Source organism: Mus musculus, chromosome 4 (genome assembly GCF_000001635.26).
Source record: "Mus musculus strain C57BL/6J chromosome 4, GRCm38.p6 C57BL/6J".
Lineage (NCBI taxonomy): Eukaryota > Metazoa > Chordata > Mammalia > Rodentia > Muridae > Mus > Mus musculus.
Window position 1 is genome coordinate 101,493,396 of NC_000070.6, and position 16,286 is coordinate 101,509,681.

At 45.8% G+C, this 16,286-nt stretch overlaps 1 protein-coding gene across 5 annotated transcripts in view; it reads left to right on the top strand.

Annotated features, from left to right (window-relative positions):
• Positions 1-3,252: 3,252 nt before the first annotated feature.
• Dnajc6 (DnaJ heat shock protein family (Hsp40) member C6) overlaps positions 3,253-16,286 on the top strand; it is a 146,152-nt gene continuing 133,118 nt past the window's right edge. For 3 of the 5 annotated variants that reach the window (NM_001164585.1, NM_001355180.1, NM_001164584.1), the window contains exon 1: positions 14,581-14,787. Coding sequence is in view for 2 of the 5 variants with exons in the window: in NM_001164584.1 (NP_001158056.1) it covers positions 14,691-14,787 (97 nt within the window). In the remaining 3 variants the exon portion in view is untranslated. Of the gene's footprint in view, positions 3,369-14,580; positions 14,788-16,286 lie in introns of those variants that run through there. The other 2 variants (NM_198412.2, NM_001355179.1) reach the window with 1 other exon arrangement.

A 16,286-nucleotide genomic window follows, 5' to 3' on the forward strand; every position in this document is an offset into this window, starting at 1 on the left:
CCCTCCCCTCCCCTCCCCTCCCCTCCTCTTCCCTCCCCTCCTCTCCTCCCCTCCCCTCCTTTCCTTTCTTTTTCTTTCCTTTCTTTTCTTCTTCTTTCTCTCTCTCCCCCCCTCTTTTCTCTAAGTTTGTCTTATTGTATTTTCAGTGCCCAGTTTTGAGCTATGAAAAGAGATTCTTGTCCCTAAGCCTCTGAATGTGCCTCAGGGCATTTGAATTGTTTTCCAGCTCAGGCTGAGCCCTCTTCTCATGGGCTTCCAGGGTTTGTTGAAGAATATTGCCCCCCCCCCACCCCTACCCCTACCCCCACCCCCATCTATCTGTGGCTCACTGTAACTGTGGGAACCAGAAGCCTCTGACCTTGTTCCAGCTCTGAGCTGGAAGAGTGTCATGAAGTCACATGATGTTTGGAAGAAAAGGGGGAGAAAAGTCCCTCTGATCTTTTCCAGACCAATAAATCTCTGTCTGCTGTCTGCTCTGTCAGAGGCAGGCCTCACTATGAAGTCTAGGCAGAGTTTGACTTGTAATCCTTCCCCTGTCTCCCTGCCAAGGGTGAAGCTAGAGATGCACACACCTGGTTTAACCCATAAAATCTTAAATGGTGAGCAATAGGGTCCTTTCAGGTGGAGACCAGATCCTGTGGAGATACTGACAATGGAAGCCAAGGGGAGTCTAGCCAGACCCATTGGGGCTGGGATAGTATTTCAGTACTAGTTAATAAGATTCAGCACATGTAGGGTAGTATGGTGGGTTACCCAGGAAGGGACTGTCTAGTCACCTGGTTACACTCCTTTCTTTAGTGGTGACAGTTTTAAAGCTGTGATTTAGGAGGGGAAGGGACATACACATATTTCACAGATAATTTGGATAGCAAGAATTAGATACCAAGTATTCTAACCCCAGAACTTTTCCCCTGGAGTTAAGAAGTCATAGGAACAGGCGAAACCTTGTCTAGGGAATTAGTAGATTGCATGTGACCACTATTCCTGAATAGCTCTGTTAAATAGATGATTTGTTCAAAGGGCCAGTGTCTCCAGTTTGGAGGCCATGGAATCTGAAAATTGATATGAAATAAATCTCAGTTTAATGGAGAGAGAGAGAGAGATCCAATTACTTCCTAGTCTCTCCCACTTATCTTTCATTCTGTATCTATACCCTCGTAGTCTGCATTGCTAACTAACCAAATAGAGTGCCCTGTATTTTTATACTGGGTTAATCATCTAGACCACTAAAGGCCTCTTTGAAATCAGGGAGGTTAGGTACTTACCCCTGTGACTTCTCAGAGTCATCAGGCCTCTACCTTAGGTGGCTGCTGCCTTCCTCATGGGATCAAGGGTGATTTATAAGCCAGATGTAACCATGGAAACATGAGGCTAATGGCTTGACCTTATTTGATAGACTGGATTGAACTATCTGAAATTCAGATGTGTGTGTATTCTTTAGTCCCTGCACTGAGGAGACAGAAGGATCTCTGTGAGCTCCAGGCCAGCCTGGTCTACATAGCCATAGGATAACTGACAACATAGAGAGAACCTATCTCCAAAACTTTTTTTTTTTAAATTGGTTTGTGTGTGCCATAGCATACACATGGAAGCCATAGGACAACTTTTGGGAACTGTTTTTCTCTCTGCTTTGTTGAGACAGGGTTTTTCTGTCTCTGCCTCTCTTTGTACTGTAGGCTAGCTGGGCTGTGAACTTCAAGCTGATCTCTTTGTTTTTGTCTTTCTTCTCACAGTAGGGTGTTGGATTACAGATTGGAGCCTAGGCTGCACCCAGCTTTTTGTTGGTTCTGGGGATCAGATTTAGATGGCCAAACTAGTGAGGCAAGTGCTGTACACCTGCAGAGTCCAGATATACAATTTTTTTTTAAAAAAATTACATTTATTTATTCTTTTCTTCTTAGTATTGCCCTGGCTGTTTTGAGACAAGGTCTTCCTATGCAGCCCAGGCTGGTCTTGCATTAGTCATCCTCCTGCCTCAGCTTCTCCAGAACTAGGATTGTTGGTGAGTCCTGCCAAGCCAAGCACACTGAGTTCTGTCTGAAGTCGGTTGGGGGTATTTCGGAGGCTGTAATTTCTGGTCTCTTTATTCAGCTTATTGATCTATGTGCCTTGTCCCTTTGCAGACACCACACTGTTTCATTACAGCACCAAGAACACATTGGGACCTTACATGTTTACTGTGAGCACAGTCGCACTCTGAACACTGCCTGTTTTGACACCTGGGTTTCCAATCCTATAGAGTGATTTTTCCCACCTGAGTTTTTACATATACTGTGTCATGGTCCTTTGTTCTGAAATACTTCAGTGTACATTTTCTAAAAATAAGAACTTTTTAAGGTAACTGTCAACAAGCTTATAACTGATAGATGATGACCTATTTTTTTCATTTCATTTCATTTCATTGCATTTAATGAGTTAACCCATCAGTATCCTTCAGAGGCCTAAAAACAACAAAACCATGAAATGCCTCCACCCCAGGGTGCAGAGGGGCAGGATGGTGTTCAGAGGCTGTGACTCTTCCACCTCCTCTGATCTTGAACACAGCTTTTTATGACGTCAGCACCTCTGGAGAATACAGCCCCCCCTCTTAGGAGTGTTGTTCTCATTTTCGGAAACCCCAAATAAACCCCAAATGTGGTTGTGCTTTTGTTGTTGCTCAGGGTACAAGACAGGCAAGCCTGGATTCCTGAGCATGCCACGGTTCGAGACTTGTAGCTTTTATCTGCCGCCACTTGAGACTTTAATTTTGATCACCTGGTGAAGCCTTTATCTGATATTTATGACTGTAAAAATGGCGATTTTATAATTTGGCGGGCATACAAAAAAATGTATGTTTAATTTCTAACATGTTGATCCAGTGAGACAGAGTTAGCATTGTGGAGGGCTTGGAAACCGTCCTTTCAGCGAGCTAAGATCTCTGGGCAGACGATTTACCTCTGGGAGCTTCGACCCTATATAGCTCTGTGATGTGAGATAGGATCGAGGCTTACCCCCGGTTCCCGGGGTTCCCCAGGGACCCGGGCTACTGCGGACCGCGCACAGATTTCTCTGCAGCAAAGGGCGCGTATCCGTGACCGCGCACACCTGTTCGTGCCCGGGGTCCCGCGGGTCCGGCCGCCACGCGCGGGCTGTATCGCCTCGCCACAAGCTCCTCCCCTGTGGCCGCGTCCACCCGCCGGTGGCCAGGCACAGGCAAACGCACGGCGACAGCGTTGGCGGCGACCCTGGGCCCTGGCGGCGGCGGGAAGGGGCGGGCGCACCAATGGGCGCGACCGAGGCCGGAGGCACTAAGAGCCGGAGGCTGCTGTCGGTGCTGCGGCGGTGGCGCGCGGATCAGCGGCTGCGGAGGATGCGATCGGCTCTCCGGGGTGAGTGTGCGCGCGGTGGGCACCGGGGCGGGCACTGGGGGTATTGGGGAGCAGCGGTTACTGAGACACTCCTCAGAAGCCAAGACCTAGGTCCCCAGACTCAGGCAGGATAGGGGCCGGTCCCGGTGCGCTCCCTTCCCCCGCGTCCGGTCGGCCGGCTTGGTTCTGCCTTGGGGGAAAATCCTGGGAGACACGCGACAGAATCTTACGCAGGTTGGCTCCCCTCCTCGACCCCATACCTGGCCCAGCCCCTGCAGTGCGGTACCTTTGGGACATTGATACGATGCCCCAGGCTCCCTTCCACTTCTCCCCATCTGCACCCAGCCCAATCCCCTTTCCAACCTGTAGGCTCTCGGAGCTTCCAGGTTACTCCGAAGTGCCGCCGCAAGGAACTGCTTTTCAGGTACAAGGCACCCCCCTGTCCTTACCGGGGCCTCTATTTATCATGGTCTGGATTCATTTCATTCTTTTTTTTTTTTTTTTTTTTTTTTTTGCAGCTCTTCCCTCTGTTAGGATCCGAAGGGAACAAGATAGGCACGTGAGACCATTTCTAGTGAATCAGGCCGATATTACACCCCTAATGCCACCCATCCCTGGGGAAACGGGCTGGTAGAAGAAGTCGCAGGTGTGTGGAGAAGGCTTGAGGCACAGCCCCAGGGGAGCCCCAGACAGGTTGAGTTACTTCTGTAAGCTGGGAACGCGGTCTGCTCGCCAGAACAGCCGCATGGCTTCCAGGAGCTCAGCGAGGGGAAAGTGAGAGTTGTAGGGCAAGGATTGAGGCCTGGGAGGAAGAGTCGACATTTTATCTCCGTGAGAAGGAAGGCTTCTGAGTAGGGAAGGACATGATCTACTGGCTTGTGGTTTCTTAGCCAGCAGTGGCCATGCCCTAATTTCGCAGCTTGGCGGACTGCCACCCAAACGCTGTCTCTCCGGAAGTCTTTCCTGCCACCTGTAACCTCTTCGTTAGGGATTCATCCCGTGCAGGGCATTTATGTCTGTCTGTCTGTCTGGTATTACAGATCACACCTACCCCAGCTCTTTTTGCCTTTTCTACCAGGTGAAGGGCGAGGTAGGGGTGTGGGGTGTGTGTGTGTGTGTGTGTGTGTGTGTGTGTGTGTGTGTGTCTGTCCTTTTTGTCTGTTTCCGTCATCTAAAGATCCTTCTTCTGTGAGGCTGACATGCCTTGATTTCTAAGATGGCCGACAGATCTAGACCTGAAGCAGATTCCAACAGAGCCCCACGGTGGCATAGTCATCCCTACCTCCTACCTCGTTGCTTAAGATAATCATTAAATATTAAATAAATAATAGAGTTAATAACTATAACATGCTGACACAGAGTAGGGAGTATAACATTTGACAAAAATGAATAATCTTGCAAGTATTTAATGTTGCAGACATGAGCTTTTGTGGGTAGTAAAGAGACCCTTTCAGTCTGTCATTGCCACCTTGCTGGCTCCTAAAGTTTGTGTATCTACTTTAATTAACGTGAACATAAAACTTCCTCCTTATATTGACCAAGATCTGCTGCTGACACCCAGCAGGCTAGGGACGGTCAGCTCTTTTCTCTAGGTTGCTGAGTCTGGGGATGGCAACAGGTATTCTTTCAGAGACAATTCCATATACATCATGTGAATCTGGGTAGGAAGAAATGGATAGTTTTATAGTGCTAAAAACCAGTTAGCTTTATAATTTTAAAACTAGCTGTAGCCTTACCTTTAGTCCCAGCACTTGGGAGGCAGAGGCAGGGGGATCTTTGTGAGTTAGAGAGCAGCTTGGTCTACATAGTGAATTCTAGAACATCAAAGGTTATATAGTGAGACCCTGTCTCAAGAAAGACACAAACAAACAAACAAACAAACAAACAAGCATAGTTCTGTACTGAACGCCCAGCATCCTTGGCTCTGTTCCCGGGGCCCATCTTGTGGTTCATTCACGGCTTCTCAGGCTATGCATTATTCCTGTACATTTCTCTACTACTCATTTCTCTTTTCATTCCCTAAACATCTTGGGAATAAGACTATTATGTATGACTATTAATTATACTTACTAGATTAATTGAAACAAAATCTTGCTCAAATTTTTACTTATTTATTTTTTTCTGAGACATGGTTTCTCTATCTAGCTTTGGCTGACCTGGAACTCTCCAGATCAGAACTCACAGAGACCCTGCTACCTCTCCCTCCGGAGAGGTGCTGGGATTAAAGGTGGGAGCTACCATGGCACTTAGCTTTTGAAAAAAGTCCTGGGAAGAAGGGTACATATTACTTATTCCCTTCATTTAATATTTGAGGAGATAAATCAAGAGATACTACATGACTTGCCGGAGGCCTCCTAGCAGGTAAATACCTAACTTAGGCATGGCTATCTGTAGACGTCCCCCTCTGCCACATCTCCCAGCACAGAACCGACATGTTCCCACATACTGATGGAGGGGAGAGGTAAGATGAGCTACCACCCAATGATAGAAATCCATAGCTCGGTTTTATCTGGTTCTGTAAAGTGTGATCTGATTTTTTTTTTTCCACATGACATCACTATCACTTGAACACCTCAAGCCACATTCTCTGATGGTAGTCAGGCTACAATTTTAGTCTGCTGCTAATGAGTGGCACACAATGAGACAGTGTGAACTTGGCCAGGAGCCCTTAAACTTCCTAAAACTCAGCTATTTTATCATCAGCAAAAAGAGAATGCTAATTCTTATGGCCTTGTAGCAGTGCTAATTAATGTTTGCCTAGCATACAGAGCCTCAGAAAAGGCTAGTTATCATTTTTATGAATATTAGTACAGATCTTACACCTCAAACATGGGTAGTCATGGGGCTGAAAAGTCCAGAAAGCTGTGAGAAAGACCATAACTTTGAGTCGTCTTTGGGGCAGCTGAATCTTCTGGAACAGCTAGGTCCTGTAGCAACATCCTGCTAACCAAAAAAACAAACAAACAAAAACAAAAACAAACAAAAACAAAAACAAAACAACAACAACAAAAAACCTATAGGTAAGAAAGAAGAATGTGGCTTCTAGGAACTCTTGGCATCTTTTACTGCATGCTGCTTTTTCAGAGAACTGGAGTTTGGTTCCTAGAACCATGTCACGACTGCCTGTAAATTCCAGGGGATCCAATACCAGCTCCTAGCCTCTGTGAACGCCCACTCCCATACCCATATATACATTTAATACAAACAAAATCTTAAAACACATGTACTTTGAGTATCTATAATTGTATTTACAATGTAAATACTTGGACAATCATGAGATAAAAGGCTATATGCTTTTGTTGTTGTTTGGTCTTAAAGGCTCTTACCCCCTTGATGTCTGAAGCTTTATGCTAATTTATTTCTGCCAGTGGCGATCAAAATTTCTTGATTCCTTTCTGTGTTCTGCTAGGCATTTTTGTTTACAATTACGGAAGTTTATTCTTTGACAATTTCATACAAGTATATACTCCATTCTAACAGTGTTAGACATTTTAATGCTTACCTACTTGATGTGTATAAACGATGCTTCAGGCCCTTTTGTTGCTTTTTGTTTTTGGAGACAGGATCTCATGTACCTCGGGCTGGCTTTGAACTCCTGACCCTCCTACTCGACATCCCAAATACTGTATATAGGCATGATGCCAGTAGGCATGCATGGCCGTGACAACCATGGCCACCATGGTCATTTGTCTTTGAAAAAATTGAGTTCCTTTGATAAATAGTAGATCTAAGTATCTTTCCAGAAACACTGGCTGCTCAGATGAGCCTCTGTGAGGACTTGGTACCATCCTTCCCTCCCTTTTATGTGGTGGTTTGTCTCTTTCTTCTTCTCTCTTTATAGGGATTCTTTAAATATTCTGGGTTCTAATCAGTTGCTTGGTTTAGATTTAATTGTGTAGTATTTTTGTTTTCTTCGAGTTCTGGGATCAAATTCAAGGCTTCTCCATGAATGGGAATATGATCAAACTGTGCAGAGTGGAAATTAACCCTTGCATTGTATCCGTCCTTTCCAGAGAATGAGTTTTTTAATCATACCTCAAAGTTGTTAAGTGTAGAAAAGGGACCCTCCAGAGGGTAGATGTATTTCTGTAACCAGAAAACTTCTCTGGCCCTTGGGAGTACTCTCATCAGCCCTGAGTTCCTCTCATAAGAGATCGCCTCACCCTGCTGGTGCCTGAGATATGCTCTTCCTGGGAAGACACAGCTGGAACCAGCTCGGTCTGTACCAGCAGATATTGTTTTTTAGGACAAGAAGAGAGCAGAACACATGCCAGTTAATCGCTAGCTTGGCTTCTTGTTTCTAACAGTGTGTTCTTTTTCTCTTTTAAACACATTCGATGGAGGTAATGGTTACTGGAATTAAACAAGATTGCAAATATAAAAGGAGTTTAGGGGCTGAGCAGATGGCTCATCGAGGAAAGTGTTTACTGAATAAAGAGGAAGACAATACTTTAGATCCTGAGCACCCATGTAAGAACTGGGTGTGACAGGCCATATCTGTCACCCTAGCTCTTGAGCACACCTGCATGTACATGTATTTATCACACACACACACACACACACACACACACACACACACACACACACACACTCATTCATGCATGTACATACAAACATAAAATACAAGATAGTTGGCCCTGACAAGTAGCCACCACTTTGCCTGAGAGACAGAAGTCACTGACTAATGGCTTCAGGCCCAATTCCTTCTCCTGACACACACATTGCGTACAGGCACATAACTGACGGAGATTCTCCAAATTAGCCTCCAGATCTGTATCGGCAGTTCCTAGATGTGCAAATACCCCACACGACTTTAGACTCACCAAGTCAGAAACTCTAGAGGCAGAGCCCTGACGTCTGTCCTTTAGCAAGCCATGAAGTAACCTCAGTACAAGCTAACATTCGTCAAACTGGCCTGCGAGTGGACAAGGGCTCTTGTCCAGTGTGCACCTAAGCTTCAGCTCTTCATTTGCCAGCTTGTGGCATGAGTAAGTTACCAGGTATTTCTGGGGGTCAAGCTCACAGCAATACAGGAGGATGGTAGGATGTAGCCCTTTCTTTGCAGGGCTGCTGTGAATGTCATGAAGTAGCCTGACTCTGCTGCTACTTGTCTGTGCAGCTTCTGGCAAATTACCTTGCCTTTTACTCTCATTGAGATTGTAACATATATGTAGTAATGTGTGCCAGCTAAACAGTGCACACATATGTCTGTCTATCTATCTATCTATCTATCTATCTATCTATCTATCTATCTATCTATCTATCTATCTATCTAATCTATCAACTATATTTAAGTGTGTGTGTGTGTGTGTGTGTGTGTGTGTGTGTGTGTGTGTGTGTGTGTGTGTATGTGTATGTTAGGGGAGGACTTTCTTTCAGGCATTGGCTCCTCCTCCCACTTTGTTGAGTCGGGGTTTCTCTTGTTGTTCCTCTAGACCAGCTTGCCACAGAGGGTCTAGGAGACTGTCTTGTCACTGGCCTTGTAAGAATGCTCAGATTACCGATGGATTCTAGTGCATCTAGTTTTTTTTTTGTGGGTTTGGAGCTGTGATTCTCAACCTCCCTAATGCTATGACCCTTTAATACAGTTCCTTGTGTTGTAGTGACCCCCACAACCAAAACAATTATTTCCATTGCTACTTCATAACTGTAATTGCTACTGTTATGAATCATAATATAAACATATGGTATGTGAGATGTCTGATATGTGACCCCTGTGAAAGGGTCATTCAGCTACCAGTGGGTTTGTGACCCACATGTTGAGAGCTGCTGGTTTAGGGACTCAAATGCCAGTCCTCAGGCTTACACTGCCAGCCCTTGTTTCCACTGAGCTCTCTTCCTGGCCTACACTACCTTGTTTTATGGTCTTCATTTTATGAATAAGAAAAAAAATCAGAGCAAGGTTGAATAATGCTTTGCAGTGACATTAACTGGTACCCTAGGATTCAATCCCAGGCAGCTTGAGGTGAGCACGCTTGCATTAAAGCCACTGCTTTGGCAAATGAGATCTTCAGCAAATTTACACAAATGACAGTAAAAGTTAACCCCTTGGCAAGTGGTAGGCATTCCACAGGTTAGTTTCCTTCCTCTTGTCTGGTAGCTTGGCTTCCTGGTAATTCTGCCTTCCTCGTAGTCACCTGCCTGCCCCCTTCTGTGGTTCGTCTCCGAGTACACTTGGTTGCACATCCCCACAGCTCAGCGTGACTTTTCTCTCTCCATTTTACCTCTTTAGCTGCCATTTGGGTGCTCAGAGCAAACCAAACAGATTTAGCTGGGTGGAGAAAGACAAGTGTGGTACTTCTGAGATGCTGTCTCTCCTTCATCTCAGCAGGCATGTGACTCAGAAGTGGCTTCTAACAAGAGAGGGACTGTGCAGAACTGCAGAGGGGCTTGGTGGCAAGTGGAGTTGCCAGACCCATTCCCTAGACCCAGTTATTGAGACAGAGCGTCACGCCATGACTGGCTACTTAGAATGGACTTTGTTACAAGTCTATTTGAAGCTTGGGGTCAGAGACATCAGTTAGTGGAAAGATCCAAGGCTTCGGTCTGTTTGTTCTTGTTCCTAAACGAGGCAGGGTCTTGAGTCTCTGTGAGGCAGGACAAGACTTCTGAGAGCTTGCCTGGCTCTGGCTAAAATGGCCTGAGGATCAGAGATCTAAGGTTTTGGTAAATATGGTGTCACAAGGGAATGTTAAACCCCTTTCCATTTAATAAGACCTTCAAATCTCATTCCTCCTGATTTTAAGCAAGAGAAAGACGTGTTACCCATGTACAGTGGCTCAGGCCTGTAGTTCCAGTGTTTAGGATTCTGAGATGAGAGGACTGCTGAATCTGGGGCCCCACCTTTTTTGTTGTTGTTGTTTTGTTTTTTTGTTTTTTGAGACAGGGTTTCTCTGTGTAGCCCTGGCTGTCCTGGAACTCACTCTGTAGACCAGGCTGGCCTCGAACTCGGAAGTCCACCTACCTTTGCCTCCCAAGTACTGGAATCTGGGGGCCCATCTTTAAAAAGGGGGAGGAGATAAAACCTGCACTTGGGTGGCTCAACCAGAGGATTGCAAGTTTGAGGTTAGCCTGGGAATATAGTAAGACTTTGTCTCAAAAATGTAATAAACTGGGGTGTGTCACATAGCTCAGCGGATGAAGGCCCTTGCTGTGTAAGCCTAACCTCTTGAGTTCCATTCCTGGAATCATGAGAAGATGGATGCCAAGAATAGACTCCACAGAATTGTGCTCTTACCTCCACGTGATCAAGTGTCATGGCATGTGTGAGTTCTCTGTTTGTCTGTCTGTCTTTCATGCATGTTCTCTCTCTCCTGCACATGATAAATAAAATATAAAAACAAACAAAGGACTAGTTAAGGGAAGGTAGAGTTAGACACATGTAAGAAATGTTAACAAAATGTGCATGGTTAAGAGGCTCACTGCACAGTTTACTCAACTTCTTTGCATGCTTGCAACCGTTCCAAAACAGTGTTAGGTAACATGTAGGTATTTGCAGAGATGGTCACACTTTTAAAAAAAAGTTCCTTCCTTTGACATATGAATGGAAGCCCTCCTCCCACCCTCTACTACTTCATATCTTGTACTCCTTCCCTGAAACAAATTCAGCGTGAGTGAGTTCAGCCAGCCAGTGGGCAACTCCTCTTTATACCACAGGCTTTGTCTCCTTCCTGGGGTATAATCCTCACAATAACCCTACAAACTAATTACTATTTTCCATAGTTTAATGAGGAAAGCCGAGGCTCAGAGGGCTGACTCAGGTAATCATATTAACCTTATAGCACTGAGGGTGACCTTCCTTCCTGGTATTGTGCCATACTCTTTGTGTTTGAAGCCACTGGGCCTCACCCAGCCTTAGGAGATGGTCCTATTATTACCTTTATCCTACACAGTTGGAGCAGAAACAAGAATGCGTCCCAACTTTCTCTAGGGATCAGTAAATGGCACAGCTCGTATTTGGACCCAGTCTATTCTGCCTCAGAGCCCTTTTGCCCCCTCTATTCAAAGCCAGTCCTGGCATCTGTTTGCCTGATTTGGTAACTGGAGGCCGCAGGCTCCTGAAGATAGAACACATTGTCCACCACTGTGGAATATTATTGAATGAAAGGGCGGGGCAGGGGGTCTGCAGCATCTCAGCCCCCCGAAGTGCTCCTTCTGGGCACGGTTTGATTTAGTCCTTGGAGGAGGAAATACCCAGTTTTTTGTTTTTGGTTTGTTTTGTTTGTTTTTTGTTTTTGTATGGGCCTGAGGCTCATAAAATGAATGTTAAGGAGCTATAACAAACCCATTTATGATAATCAGCTTTTTGGCACTATTAACAAAGTGTGTGAGATAACTTACAGAGGGAAAAGATTTTTTAAAAGTATTTTGACATTTATTACAAATGAATGCCTGTGTGTAGGTGAAACTCAGAGGACGAATTTGGGGAGTTGGCTCTCACCTTCCATCAGGTGGGTTCCAAGCTTGAACTCCAGTTGTATGGTTTGGCATTAAGTGTCCTTGCCTCTGAGCCATTTCACTGGCTTGGGAAATGCTTTGTTTTCACTTCTGTTCCTAATAGGGTTGACACATTGCTTTGGGTCAGTGGTGAGCAGCATATTATTGGGGGATCACACAGCAAAGCAAAACCAGTTAATCTTGTGGCCAGAACCGTGAAAGGGGAAGGGGTTACAGTCCCACAATCTCCTTTGAGACTATATTCTCAGTGGCCGAAAGACCCCCAAGGGTACCCTATCTCTTAAAAGATTTACCATCCCCCACACAGCCCTGCTTTGGAACCAAGCCTTAATCTCTGGGGCATCTAGAAGGCAGGCAAGATCTCGGCCTTTCTCATTGACTCTCCCCTCGCTGGCCCCCAGCTTCTAATGAACAGAAAGGTGTTATGCATTGCTAAGGAGTAATGGGACCCAAAACCAAATGCTTAAACATTTCCAAATTCTCAGGGAGTCTTCAGATTTAAATGGCTAAAAATCCACTCGGGAACCTCTAGTGTCCAAGGCAACTTCCTCTTTGTGGCCATACTTGGCTCAAGGCTGCAGCAATGAGCAGATGAACACTTAAAATTGTCACCTTATAAGTGTGCCCAAGCGGCTAGCCTCACAGTGACAGAGTGCTTGGTTTACCAAGTTCTGCATCTCTTCTCTCCCTTCATCTTCCCAGCAGCCTGGTACACACTCAGGGCAGGCGATGCGCTCCTGTTTGTAGGCGGGGAAATGATTCTTGAGAGGTTGGCCCCACACCACTCAGTTTGTAATGGCAGAGGGGTCTTTAGCATCTTACCCACCACATCATCTTCTGTGTCAATACTGTATTTAAATAGCAAGTTCCAGGGGTGAAAGCAACAAAGGATTTCCTTCTGTTGGTTTTCTTGCAACATGGGTTCTGTACTTCATTAGCGTTAATCTCTCTGGAGATCAGTTTTTCCAGTCTGTCATGGAAACAAACAAATCAACCAATCAGCCACTAGCGAGGGGAAATCTAGTAGAGAATGTTGTGAGGGTTTAGAAATGAAGAAAATTGGGGCTGGAGAGATGGATCAGTGGCTAAGAGCACTGACTGCTCCTTCCAGAGGTTTTTGAGTTCAACTCCCAGCAACTACATGGTGGCTCACAACCATCTATAATGGGATCTGATGCCCTCTTCTGGTGTGCCTGAAGACAGCTACAGTGTACTCATATACATAAAATAAATGAATAAATCTTAAAAAAAGAAATGAAAAAATTATTTTTATTTTTCAAAACTGATTCTGATGTATATGGGTGTTGTGCTTGAATATATATCTGTGTATCATGTGCATGTCTGGTGCCCATGGAAGCCAGAAGAGGGCACTAGATCCCCAGGGATTGGAATTATAGACAGTTGTAAACTGTGGAGTGGTAGCTGGGAATCCAACCTGAATCCTCAGGAAGAGCAGCTAGTACTCTTAACCACTGAGCCACCTTTCTAGCCCCTTTCTTTTATTTTTAAAGATTTATTTACTTAAAAATTAAGACTTAAATTTACATAAAAAGTTATTGATTTTTGTGTACATGTGTCTTGTGGTGTATGTATAGAGGGCGGAGAACTTTTTTTTTTTTTTTTTTTTTTTTGAGTGGTTCTCTCTGCTATGTAGGTACCAGGGATTGAGTTCAGGTGACAGAGTCAGGCTTGGTGGCAAGCACCTTTACATAGTGAGCCATCTCACTAGACCTGAAAAAGCAGTTTACAGTCTTTTTTCTTTGAGGGCGGGCAGGAGATAAAGAGCTGCAAGGCAATGCCAGGGCCAAGCTTTGAATATGCTAGGCAAGTATTGTACCATCAGCCACGCTCCAGCCCCAATGTTAAGTAAGGATGTTTAGAAGACTATGATAATGCCGACCCATTTTCAGTAAGTTAGATGTCATCTCATTTGGCCACCGTGTCTAAAAATGGCACTTGTTAGTTACCTCATTGTCATGTGCCGTTATTCCTCACAGTGTTTGCCGCCCATTATGGTTTCATATTGCTTGTCTGAATGCTCTCACCTAAAGGTAAAAATTGTTATGAGGGCAGGGACTTGTCTGCTCTTATCCTCTGGAGTTCCAACAGGTAAAACAATACCTGCCAAAAATGACTGTTTGTTGAGTAAGTGACAGAGGAAGGGTGTGATGTACCCGGGTTACAGAATGATACAAAATTCTGTGCGAAAAGAATGACTAAAAGGTTTGCTGGAAACTTCCTTGCCTCTCAGTAGAGGGGTCTACTGATCTGGCTTCCTCATACCTGGTCCTGGCTGAGTCACTGACACAGGCTGGTGTGCAAAGCTTCCTTGCTTATCAGCTTATATCTTGGTGAAGCAGCATTAGGAACCTATGTCCTCGAAGTAGACATGGGCCACTGTAGGGCACCCACTGCCTCTGTGTGGTGCCATTGAGAACAGAGCTGGGGGTCCGTTCCTGTACACTGCTCCATCTGCAGGATGTAGAGCTGTGCCTGACCCACCCAGAGTTTTTGTTGAGTAAATGAAGCAGCGAAGAGTACAAAGAGGACGCTCAGGGTTCTTCATCCTTCCCAAAGTCACTTGAAAATAAGTCCAGACCACAGCGCAGCCCTTCCCAGAGCAACGTGAACCAAGTCTCTCTGGAAGCAAGAAGAAACTAAGCAGTTGGATCCTCACTCCAAGGAAGGAAGAAGGGCAAACCTAGGCTCCAGATCCGGTTCCATGCCATGTTTTGGAAGTCGTGTTTACGTCTGCCTTCATCCTCATCCCTTCCGCTTCAGCATAAGCAAAATTATAACCCTGCACGCTGACTTGTATGCTATTATCATAGCCTGGCTGCTCCTGCGTTGAGGGACTTCGCCCCCGGGATCGCTGACTGTCTGTGAATGACAAATCCAAAGTCAGGGGTTGCAGAGTCAGCCGGACTTGCCTGCTCTCGTGCAGCAGCGGGAGAAAACAGAATGAAAGATTCTGAAAATAAAGGTAAGGGGCTGACATCAGAGGGGCGGCTGGTAGACGCTTGGGGGAGATGTCACGACGTGAATGTGCTTAGTTTGTGCTGATGGCTGGCTGCTTTGATTACTGATGTATCTTCGTAATTTTTAGTTATGTAATATATGTCCTCTTTAAGTGACTGTTTTCTAAATACCATGTCATTCAGTTTTCCATTTTTTTTGCGTTACTAAAAATATATTTTTATTCTTTATTTAATCTTGGCCAAGTACACATATCTCACAGTTTTCTTTATAATCGCTTCCAGAATTTTGATACTTTTATTTTGGGAGTGTTTATAATTGTTAATTATTAAAATGTACGGTTTCAGCCAATTATTGGAATAGCTGGAGATCGTGGTTCTTAAAACAGTTCGGGTTTTCTAGAGAGGCATTGACTGAGAATATCCAGATGAACGTTCGTTCATCTTCTTTGGGAGGGCTCAGCAGGGAGTCGTAGTCGCTGACCTTCAGAACTGTTTACCTTGCACAGGGATGTTCTGTTGCAAACTCCCCCTGCTCCCCGCCCCCCACCCCTCACTGCCTTTAAAAAAAGAAAAAAAAAAAAAAACCCACCAGCATGAATTCTGTTGGAGGGGAGGGCAAGGACAGAAACAGATTGACGTGAAAGCCCCCCAACCAAGGACTCTGGAGGATTTCGGGGTTCACCGCCGGGGCCCTGGGAAATTTCTGCCGCAGCGGGGGGAGGGGCAACAGCCCCCAGCTCGCCCCAGCACACACGTGGTTCAGGGTCGCACTTCTTTCTGCATCCTTGATTCTCTAGATCCTGGTGCCTGCCGAGGGGCCGACATCTCCGCAGCCTGGAGCTCAGGCCGTGCTTCTCCGCAGCTGCTCAGTTTGCTCGCGCCGCCGAAGCTTCCTGGGGCCTTGTGGTTTCCCCTTGGCAGGGCAGGTGCGCAGGTGCAGGCCGGTGGTGCCAGGTGACCGCTCGTCCCAGCCCCTGCCTGCCTGCATGCCCCGTAGCAGGTGTGGCCTTCCCCACAGGAGTCTGACCTCTGGTTGTTAAAAGATTTCTACCTGGTGATGGACAGCGGTATATGCACCCATAAACACCCGAGCAAAGAGTGATCATGAGTCTTTTACAGTGTGATGGATGCCAGGGGCGAGGCTGGCTTTCCAGTCTACCAGAAGCAACGCAGTGTCTTAATGGATCCGGGGTTTCTCTGATCGCGCCTTAAAAGTGACTGGGTGGGGCCTGGGGTTGTTGGCACCATCAGCTCAGAGGCTTTGGACCCTTCACATTCACGCATTGAGCCATGTGGTTTTGGTGCTTAAATTTTAATTAAGCAGTTCCAGGGAGGAAGAAACAGCTGTGTGAGGCCGGGCTGAAAGCATAGAGGACAGTTCTCTTCTGTCTCCTAGCCAGCCGCCACTCATGGACAAATAACTCCTATGTGGCCAAACTATTCAAAATCAGTTTCCGAAGAGGGCACTTCCTTGCTGTTTGCAGGGGCTAGAGAAAGGGTTAAT